Here is an 11,176-nt window from a genome sequence, read left to right as displayed (position 1 = left end):
ATTAAGGTGGCCCGATTATAACCCGAGACCGACCGACCGAATATAAAGTGTACCATGCCCTCAATAACTAAGCCCGATTAGTTAAATGGGCGGACACGGTGTAGCCTTTGAAAGTCTTCAAGCCCGATTAAGCCCGACCGAAACCGAACCGGCCCGACCGGTTGACACCCCTAGTTGGATTCAAACAACCGGACACTGGAATTAAAAAACAAATTACAAAGGAGTGGATTATCACCCGGTTAAAGAATATTGCCAAAGGGCCATCTTTAATTAGGGGTGCAACAAGGTCGGGTTGGGCCGGGCTTCTTAAAACCCTAGCCCAACCCTGAGTCCCCTTAACTGGGCCCAAACCCGCCTTGACCCTGACTCAGAGCCGCTAAACTTCAACCCAGGCCCAACCCTTACCCACCCTAATTGGCCTTGATTTTTCAGGGTTGGATTGTGATGACCTAATTGACCCTGACACTGACCCTGGTTTGCCATCAAGAGTTGGGTATACCTTGACCCTAACCTTGCAAAATATAAAATAACTAAAAAAATATATATATATATATTCATAATAAATTACTTGTCATGATGAGAACATCTTAAAGCAAATATTCAAATAATACAAATAAGTCCAACTATTATGGTAAACATAGAGGAGTTCATCCTAAGAAAGAAATTATCCAAAAAAAATTCAATTATTTGTCATGATAAACAAATTAAAGAGATCATCCTAATAAGACAAACAATCCGAAGATCTCAAAACTCTTGTCATGTTAAACAAATAGAAGAACATCATAAGAAAACAAAAAATCTAAAGTCAACATCAGGGGCAAAAACCAAGGCTGAGTCGGACCAAAATTAGGGCCAAAAGTCAGGGTAAAAAAATCAAGGCCGAGTTCAGGGCGGGCTGAGTGGGCTAAAGACATCAACTCTTATATGCCCTAACCCTGACTCATGGTCAGAAATTTCAAGGTCGGTCTAACCCTCAGAGCCAAAATTTTTGGGTCGATACTTGTTCGGGGATCAGAGTGGGCCAAGGGCGGGTTCGGGCTGTCAGGGAGAAAACTTGCACCCCTGCCCAAGTGTTAGCCTGCATCGAGACACCACTTTATTGCTCAATGGACTTCCTCCCATTAATTGGTCCCAAGTTTTAAGAAAATCAATAAGAAAATATGAAAGCCTATATGAGTATTCCTTCGTGGATGTAAACACTTTGGCTGAACCATGTATATCTTGTGTTATTGTCTTGCATTTTTTTTTCTACATATATTTGAAATGCATGTTATGTAAAGTAGTGGGACACAGTCAGGTAGACCCAGCCGCATTGTGGTATGAGGTGGATATGTTGTTGTTTACATGATTGATAATTACGAAATTGCCCCAACCAATCTAGAATTTGAGAATTTTTGAAACCATTGATTCATCCCCCTCTTAGTTTCAACCTAGGAACATCATGGGCAAATTGCATACTCCTAATATATCTTCTCACAATCTCACCAATCTCTCTTACCTTTTTTACCAATAAAAAATACCTCTTTTCCTTTTTCTACCAAATATATATATATATATATATATTCTAGTAATTATTATTAATAAAATAAAAAGTAATTAATATATATTTTTTAAATTACCATCTTAAATCAATATGTATATATATATATATTTTAATACAGTGAAAATTGATAGAAAATCATTTTCTACCAATCTTGTTCTTTGAACCTGAAGTTTTTTTTCTTCTCTCATCAAGTGGAGGTTAAGTTTTCTTACAGTTTGCTTTATTAGGTTGATCTCTTTGTTTATCATGACAAATAATTGAAATATTTAGATTATTTACTTTCTTAGGATGATATCCTCTTTGTTTATTATAATAGTTAGAGTTATTTGTATTATTTGAATGTTTGCTTTAGGATGTTCTCTTCATAACATGTAATTTGTAACTTTGTAGTTTTTTTATCTCCTCTTTATTATGAATATTTTTTATTTTTAAGTTATTTCATATTTTGTAGGGTCAGGGTTAGGTTATATTTACCCTTGATTGCAAACTGGGGTCAAGGTCAATCAGGGTCAGGATCAGGGTCATCCCGGCCTGACTCTGAAAAATCAGGGCCAATCAAGTCAGGTAAGGGTTGGACTATACCTTGAAGGATAGTGCCTGGGTTGAAGTTTTGCAGCCCTAAGTCAGGGTCAGGGCAGGTTTGGACCCAGTTAAGAGGACTAAGGGTTGGGCTAGAGTTTTAAGAAGCCCTGCCCAACCCAGCCCTGTTGCACCCCTAACTCAGATACATGGGTCTGGCTATGAAAAGAGGCCCCTACCCCAGCAGCGCACGCCCATCTGTCTAGGGGCTCTAAGTACAGAGCCATGCAAGCGAACATGGTTCTTTCTCACATGACTATAATATTAATAAAATTTAGGTGAATTCATGTGAAATAAAACCCTATGATAATGACCATCTTATTAGTCAATTTTAGTTAAAAAATAAGTTTAGTCAAATTTGTAGAAAAATACCACTATTAATTTATTGTATGAAAAGAGGCAAATTAAAAGTAAGGGTGTCAAAGCTCAGCCTAAGTCAGTCGAACTGATCTAATCAACAGGTCCAACCTAGATCAAATCAAAACCTTATCGTTTTGATTTTGGGTTTGGGTTTAAAAAAACTTATAAAAGTTGAAACTTGAAAATCAAACTGAACATGATAAAAAAAACTGAAATCGAACCAACAACAATCCAAACCTTTCCATTGATTTCCTTATATATACATATAAAACGAAATCGAATCAAACCTAATAAATAGTAGTTCAATTACAAATTAATAACAAAAAACTCAATAAAAAATCAAAAAAATAAAATTAAGATCAAAATTTTTATAAATTTTTATTTTAAATTATCTTAATAACAAAACAAAATCACACCAAATCAAACCAACCAATTGACACCCAAACTGAAGGGCTTGTATGCCTTACCAACCCATCAAAAGCAAAAAACTATACTCTCACAATTTTTAGAACATGCATGCAAAATCCCTATTTAAGGGATGTGTTTCTTTTCTTAGATTCTTTCCTTGTCAATCCAGACAAGATATAATAAGCCTAGCGGAAGGGAAGCGGCGCTGTGGAGTGTGGAATAAACCTAGTGGGTTACATGGGACCCCACATTGAGCCTCGTAATCATCGTTCAGATGCTCAATGTGGGTCCAATGTGATCTAAGCCCTTCGTTTTTTCTAATTTTTATAAACCAGACAAAGTGGAACCCACTGACTGCCTGACTGGGGGCACATATCGTTTGGAGAAAATATTTAACTAGAAAATCTTCTTTCGTCTTTCATCTCTTATTTGGGATTTCGTTTTCGGGTAATAGAAATAGACCTTCGGGATTCGGATCCTAATAACAGTAACGAGATCTGATTACCCTCTGTTTTTTCATCTTCCTCGGCCCTAAAAAGGGTCGGATTCTCTGAGAAATTCTCCTATTAGGTCTTCTTCTGTTCCAGGTAACAATCAAATCCTTCTGTTCTGCTTTCTCTGAAGATTTCTGATTTGAGTTTCAGTTTTTTCACCCTCGATTCTATGATCTACATATGGTTATCGATTATTTTCTGATTTTATAGTTTCTGCTTTGGTGGAAAGATTGGATTTATATTCGGTTCTTCTTATTCGAATCGTATGTACTTGTGTCTTTTTCAACTTTTTTTTTTTTTTTGACGATTAAAAAGACATAAATCTACTTTTGTGGGTTTAGATTCAGTTTTGTTTGTCCTTTTTTTCGGTGGAAAAAAAAAAAATCTTTCTGAAAAGAATTTCTTGTAATTTGATTTGGTTTTTGATGAGTTTTTTAATTTTCAAAAAAAGTTGGCTTTTGAATATTTTATCCTCACGAATGTTCGGATCGCTATTCAGCTGATGGCTGCATGTTGGAATTGCTAGTTCAAGTCTGTTTATTAATTGTTGATTATTTTCTGTTTAGCAAGGAATCCTGTCTACTGAAGATGGTTGGATTGGAGGAGTTTTCCCCCTAAAATCTCTCTCTCTCTCTCGCGTCTCCTGCTTTTCGTTTCCTGTTCCTTCTATTCTTCTTCAATTTTCGGTTAGGTTTACTGCAGTATTGAATTTCTCTTCTCCCTTTAGCCTTTTATCTGTTTCATTGGATCTGTTTTTGTATTGGACATTTAGGGGTGGTGGGATTAATATTTTCTCTTGATAATGGATATTTTTATCTGTTCTTTTTCCCCTGCTTAGCATGATTAATCCTTTTTAGTACTTTCCATCATCAGGATCTTTCCACTCTGTTTCTTAAAGTTGCTGGAAACCATGGGTGTGGAAGTAGTGGGAGATGATTTCACACAGGCACCTGTAAAAGACTTAATCAACGCAGGAAATGGTATTTTGAACGAGGAAGAGAGCACAATACACAACCAAGTCGCAGTAGAGGAGCCAATCATATTTGGTTCTCATGGAACACATGCGCCTGTTAAAGGAGAGGGGGATTCTGTTCTGGATGTCAAAAACTTTCCGAAGGATGCTGTTGATGAATGGCCTGCTCCAAAGCAAATTCATTACTTCTATTTTGTCAAGTATCGGTCTTATGAGGACCCAAAGCTGAAAGCCAAAATTGAACAGGCTGACAAGGAGGTTCAGAAAAAGAGCCAAACTCGCTTCCAGATTTTTGAAGCGCTGAAAGCCAAGAAGGTACATAATGTGTTCTCAATGTCGCTGATCTTTCCCCATTATCTTTAGTTGAAAAATTGGGATAGTGGATTGGTGTTGTTTTCACCATGTTTATCAGAATGGATGTAGATTAAAGACAATGTTTGCTAAAAAACACTTGACATCTTCAAGTGCGCTCAGAAATGAAATATTGCTTTGAATGACCCAGCAAGCTGGGTGCCTAAATATTTATTCTCTTTCCTTTTGAACAGTCGGATCGGGCACAGGTGATAGCTCAGTTGAAGCCTTTAGGTGTTGAGGGCAAGCGATACAGAGTGATTATGGATGAGAAGAGGAAGGAAATGGAACCGTTGAATCAGGCTTTGGGTAAGCTGCGTGGGGCAAACAACGCTAACCGAGAGAGGGGAGATAGGGGTGTTGGTATATGTTCATCTGAGGCCGAGCTTAATGCACTTGTAAGCTTATACTTAAATTAATGAAATTGCAGTTTAATATTGCTCTCTCTTTTGGGCTATATTAATTACTTATTTTACTCCATTGGAACTGTCTTTACAGGTTCAGAGCTTGCATTATCAGATGCAACATGAGAGCCTCACATTGGCTGAGGAGAAACAACTTTTAAGAGAAATTAAACAGCTTGAGGGTACAAGGGAGAAAGTTATTGCTAATGCTGCTATGAAGGCAAAGATTGAGGATTCTTTGGGGCAGAAGGAGGCTATTCAAGACCAGGTCAAAGTAAGTTTTTTATTTTATTTTATTTTAATTATTCCTCTTCCTTTAACTTTCAATAATTGATGTTTCTATCATGTGATAAGTCTAAGCTTAAATTTCACCTATGGTTTCATGCGTTTAATTTGATTGTAGCTCATTGGTGTTGATTTGGATGGAGTAAGGAAGGAGCAACAGACAGTTAGGGCAAAAATCAAGCATTTAGAGGATGAACTGAAGGCAATTGACGATGAGATTAGTTCATTGCAAGTAGAACTGACTGATGTGACTCAGAAAAGGGATAAAGCATATGAAACCTTTGGTGAACTGAGAAAACAGCGTGATGCAGGGGTACGAAGACTTCAGACTTCTAGTTCTATGCTGTCGCACTTTAATTTGTTTGGCATATAATTGCATTGTTTTGTTTGCCATTATTTGGTTATATACGACTTAATCTGTGAATCATGTGCAATAAATAAGTTGACGAAGTGTTTGTTTTCTTGAACTTGTGCTTAGCTTTTGAATTGGTGCTTTATGTTGTACAAATAGATGTTGAACTCCTTGGTGAGTTTAAGTTGACTCTGTTATTTATCTTAAAATTTTGAGATTCTTTTTAATATTTTATTAATTTCATATTTACATATGATAACTTGGTGGGGTCACATGGTAAAATATGAAGAGATAAAAATATTTGGGAGAAGGGTCTACACCCTAGTGGTGTATATTGGAATTTTACACGCTAGCATGATATTGATTGTTGGATGGGGCAGGAAATATCTTAGCTGTTGAATCTAGCCTGATGCAGATCTGAAGACTTACATCCGTAGGAAGAAGGCCAACAAGAGTAACTAGCATGTGGCATTACCTTGTTGATGATTTTAATTCCTATACTTAGTTTTTATTTCATGCTAGTAAGTCTTAGTTTAGTCCAATTGATTCATGGCCCATGTTAGTTCAATTTAAGTGGTTAGAAGTCACTTTTACTTTTATTTTTTTATTTTTCTAAAAGGGGGGAATCAATTCACCTTTGTAAGTGATGATAGGTGAAGACTTTTTTACCTTTTGGTAGTTGGGGTTGAAGACTTTCCCATTCCAACTTTAAGAGGTGAGGATTTTTTCACTTTTGGTAGTTGGTAGGTGAAGACTTTTCTAACTTTAGTAGTTGGAAGGTGAAGACTTTTCTACCCCAACTTTAATAAGTGAAGACTTTCTACTATTGTTAGTTGGAAGTTGGGAATGTAATGTTTTGTTGAGTTGGTCCTATAAATAGGGATCAATTGTAAGTATTCAAGGGCAACTCAGAATTTGAAATCAAAGTTTGCTTATGCAACTCTCTTCTTGTGTTTGATCAAGAATCTCTTGTGTTTGATCAAGAAATCCCTTGTGTTTGATCAAGGTAGGTTGGTGTTTGATCCAGTCGATCCACCCTGCGGTGTGAAGCTCGGGTGTTACTTTTATTGTTTATTATCCTACCCTCTTCTTTTATCAACAGATTTTCAGCAAGTATCTACTTCCAAATCTGGATTTCTCTATTCTCTAAGAAAAGATCATATCCTGGTACTGTTTTGAGTTTCCTCAATTATAGTATTACATCACATCCTCTGCTGTATCTCTGTCCCTCCACTGCCGCTACACCTTCCATAATCTGGATGTTGCAACCAATTGTTGTTGCATCTCTCTCTCACTGCTGCAACCAATTGCCCTACATCTCCCCCTCTGTCTCCCTGCTCCTGATCCGCCACACCCTTCTGCCCACCCCCTCCTTATGCCACCCACCCTAGCACTAATTTGCACATTAATGAACGAGTTGTCTCTGCTTTCCCTCTAGAACCGGGTCAAAAGCACCAGCTCTGGTCACCGCCCTGTAATTTCCAGCTTCAACTGCAATTGCTTCTTTGAAGTCAGAAATTTAAAAATTTTTAAGCTACAACTTGGGCTCCACCACTGCCCTGTAATTTCCTGTCCTTCAATTTGTCCTCCCCTTACATATCTCACATCGGTTCAATTTTGTCGCTTTTCATCTGGTACCTAGTCTTTAGATATTGATCTTTCCAATGAAGAAAACAAAGGTCATATCTTCCGCTGGTTTTTCTATATTTTCCCCGATTAGCCTATTATAGTGCTTGGATTTTTATTTGGTTTCCTCTCAAAAACATTAACTTGTTTACTAAATGATTTATTTATTTTTTTAATTAGTTGTTTTCCGTCTGTTTTGCATAGATTGTTGTATTCAAGAATACAACATAGGTTTCTTGAACTAGATTTGGTTTTTGGGAGCTGAGTGGAGCATCGTATCTCCTTAAGGGACGAGACTCAAATCAAAGCCCTTGTGGATGTTCTCGACCTAGTAAATCTATGATTCTTGCGAGGGGATCTACACAGTGGGGATAGGAGGTGACGGTGGTGGAGAATTGCAAGTGTATGGTGATGGGGGTGGGGACAGGGAGATACAGAAAGGATGGATGGAGCGACATGTAGCAGTGCAAATGGGGTGTTGCGGGAAGAGGGAAGGGTTGGGGCAGGGAGAGAGAGTGGGAGAAGGGGAGATAAATGGTGGGGGGGGAGAGAGGGTGTAGCGGCTGTGGGGTGAATGACATTGCAATAAATGGATGATTTAATGGTTGTTGAGATGCAGAGAGGGGATCCAAGGATCGATAAAATGCTAGCGTGTAGTATTCCATTACACATCACTTATCTGTACATCATTTTCCCAATTTACTTTTTGAAAAGCTAACTCTGATAACATAAAATTTTAACAATAGGGATTTTATGCTTACATTGAAATGAAATACCTAGATATATCCACATCAGAAAAACTGGATTTATGACTAAAATATTACTTTAACAATGACAAGAAGTACAATGAAATAGAAAATCACTGAAACAAAACAGAAGTAACATTGCTAGTATGATTAGTTTTAATAATAATTAATGCATACTATTTGTCGCAAAATGTAATTAGAAACTATAATTGATGGCAAATAATGAAACTGAATACAATTTATTGCACAGAGATGATATAGCCAATTAGTGCAATTTCCCTGTGGATCCGGAAAAAGATTCTTGAATTTTGATGTAGGCATAGTTGTCACGGTGCCAAGGCAAACCAAGGCGGTGGAGGGTTGTCTAAGCGCTTAGGCGAGAAGGCTCCCGCCTTAAGGAGAACTAGGCGAACAAGTGTTATTTTTTATTTTTCGTATTTTCTAACATTATTTAGTAATTTACATATACCTTGTATCATAAAAAATCAAGATTAAGCCACATCAAGTTATTAAAAATCAACATTTAGCCACATCAAATCATAAAAAAATTAACATTAAGTCATATTAAGTTATAGAAAATCAACATTTAGAGAAATGCTCTTATTCTATAATAAGTTTGACTGGTCAAATGATTTTATTTTTACATGAGACTTTTTGTATTAGTTATAATATAAAACCAGCTTTCTAACAAGTCTAAGATTACTTAAATCTGAGTTGCAATGACAAAGTTATGCTTCAGTCAAACTTATTTCTAAGTGCGCGAATACTGTTAAAATCGCCTGAATGAAAATAATTTTATGAATATCAAAACAAAATATTTTTTTACCGAACTTTTGGTTTTTAGCAATGTTTTAACATGATAGAATTTATAAAATTTTCATAATTGAGAAAAACCCTAGTATTTAAAAGTTGAAAATCGTCCCAATAACCAAAATCCAGTTTTTGTTCTTGGACTGGGGGGTTGACTTTTTATTCTTTTGGAATTTGATTTTAAAACTATTTTTATTGGATTCAAATGGGGGGTATTTGCTTATTTATGAATAATATCTTAAGTAAATGAAATAACAAATATTATTTCATTTACTTGAATGATATTTGGCATAAATAAGTGTCGAAACACAAGGTGACATGCAGTGCAACAAGGCGGCTGTCGCCTAGGCCCCAGGCAAACCGCCTGGACGCCTAGGCGACGCCTTGACAACTATGGATGTAGGGGAGCAACACTTGATCTGTGAGGCTCTTCCATTGCTCATAGCCTTTGGCTTCTGTGTAGAGATTCTGAAATCAGTAACACACTAAACATGGCATTCTTCCTTCTTCTGGATGGAATGATGAAGTTATGAAGAGATTCTGAAATCAGTACTACTCATTGCATGTGATATTGAAGTTTTTCAAAGTAATCTTCCTCCTTGCCTTTCTCCGTTCTGCAAAAAATGTGTTTGATTCTTTACTATTTCATGGAATTGTAGAATGTCAATTGCCATTGACAAAGAAAACCTTTGGCTTTGATACTAACTTAGGCAGGCAGAGAACAAGGAGCCTGCATCAGTTTACATATACCCCTGGATTCTGATACTTGAATCAATGAGGTTGCTGTCTTTCGTTTGTAGGTTCTTCCCCTCACATGGACTGGCCTAAACATGATAAGATCACACATACACATTATAACATAAGGGAAAAGGATGGGCACGCCACTCTCTCTCTTCCCCACTTTGAAATAATCCCCTGCCCCTCCTGTATGATACCCCATCTTGCGCCCCCACCCGCTAGCGTGCAGCACGTGGTCGACGTGCTTCTCACTCTCCCGTAACATTTATATGTAACTAACACTAATAATTGCATTATAATGTACTTCTCTTAACTTGATAATCCATTGTTAGAACGATTGTTCTTGTTATTCATATGATGATGGGAATAAGTTAACTATGGATTAACTTGATAATCCATTGTTAGCATATTCATAAGATGTTTATTCCTTATTTTATCCTTCAATGATTATAACAAAGGGAATAAATTATTGCTATTTTTTTTTTCGTGAAAACAAAGGGAATAATTCATAAGGAAAATGATTCCATAATTTTATTTCTGAAGTAAAAGATTCTATAAATTTTGTCTTAATAGGCATTTCATAATCCATATGGAGCATGCTAATAGGTGTCGGAAAGAGTTGCCTTCTGAGGGTCACAGTGGAGGATTAAGGAATTCATGTTGGAGTTGATGGTTGTCCTCATGGAATTCTAGGGCTCAATGGTTTGGATTTTGTGAGAGTGCTTAATATAATGAACACTGAAGAAGCTGACCAGGGTTTAGTTAATGTACCATACACACAAAGAGGGTTTAGTGTAGGTTAAGTTTGATGGGTGTTATTTCATGTAAATATAGCTCAAAGGAATTAGGATTTGAAGTTTGTTGGAGCAAACTGTTATATTTTGGAGGTATTTTTTACTTTTTGGTGCTGTTTAGTTAATTCGGTATAATGGGATTGGCTCTTTTGCAATGTTGATAGAATGTACAAATCCATTCACTCTAGGCATATGTTGGACGATGGCTCTATTAGTGCTTGTGATGTGCGGAGAACCCTAAGAACTAGAGTCCCTATATAGGCTGATTAGGTTGGCAATACTAATGTGGGTTAAACTCAGGTATGGGCTAAAAGTAAGGGGTGACAGCAACATGCAAGAACTATATGCAGATTTAAAACCAGAAAACTATTGCAGTAATGAGCAATATAATCCTAAGCAATTCGACCAACTCAACAGATTTCAATTAGGTAATATGTGGATGGGAACATGGGGTAGTAAGATGTCAAATAGGGTGCATGCACTTGAAGATTCTAGCAGTCGCAGTTACTAATCCAGTCCTTAAATTTGTAGTCAATAATCTAAAGCAGAAATACTCTTAATGCAAAGGTTTAGTAAAGGGACAAAGTAGCAGTAACGCAAAGGCTTCAAACAGGGGTTGGGATGCATGCAACTGACCGTGGTTAAAGAAAGGGTTTATGTTGTTGTAATAACAATAGGGAGAATAAGAGATTTTTTTTTTTTGGGGGGGGGGG

At 36.8% G+C, this 11,176-nt stretch overlaps 1 protein-coding gene across 4 annotated transcripts in view; it reads left to right on the top strand.

Annotated features, from left to right (window-relative positions):
- Positions 1-3,308: 3,308 nt before the first annotated feature.
- Positions 3,309-11,176, top strand: part of LOC122093773 (proton pump-interactor 1) — a 12,885-nt gene continuing 5,017 nt past the window's right edge. For all 4 annotated transcript variants that reach the window (XM_042664247.1, XM_042664246.1, XM_042664248.1 and 1 more), the window contains exons 1-5: positions 3,309-3,477; positions 4,258-4,672; positions 4,903-5,106; positions 5,207-5,386; positions 5,516-5,710. In XM_042664247.1, coding sequence (XP_042520181.1) covers positions 4,295-4,672; positions 4,903-5,106; positions 5,207-5,386; positions 5,516-5,710 — 957 coding nt within the window. In that variant the 5' untranslated portion in view covers positions 3,309-3,477; positions 4,258-4,294. The remainder of the gene's footprint in view (positions 3,478-4,257; positions 4,673-4,902; positions 5,107-5,206; positions 5,387-5,515; positions 5,711-11,176) is intronic.

This window comes from Macadamia integrifolia, chromosome 11, assembly GCF_013358625.1.
Source record: "Macadamia integrifolia cultivar HAES 741 chromosome 11, SCU_Mint_v3, whole genome shotgun sequence".
Lineage (NCBI taxonomy): Eukaryota > Viridiplantae > Streptophyta > Magnoliopsida > Proteales > Proteaceae > Macadamia > Macadamia integrifolia.
Note: the sequence above shows the minus strand (reverse complement) of the source record. Positions and strands in the feature narration are given on the sequence as shown.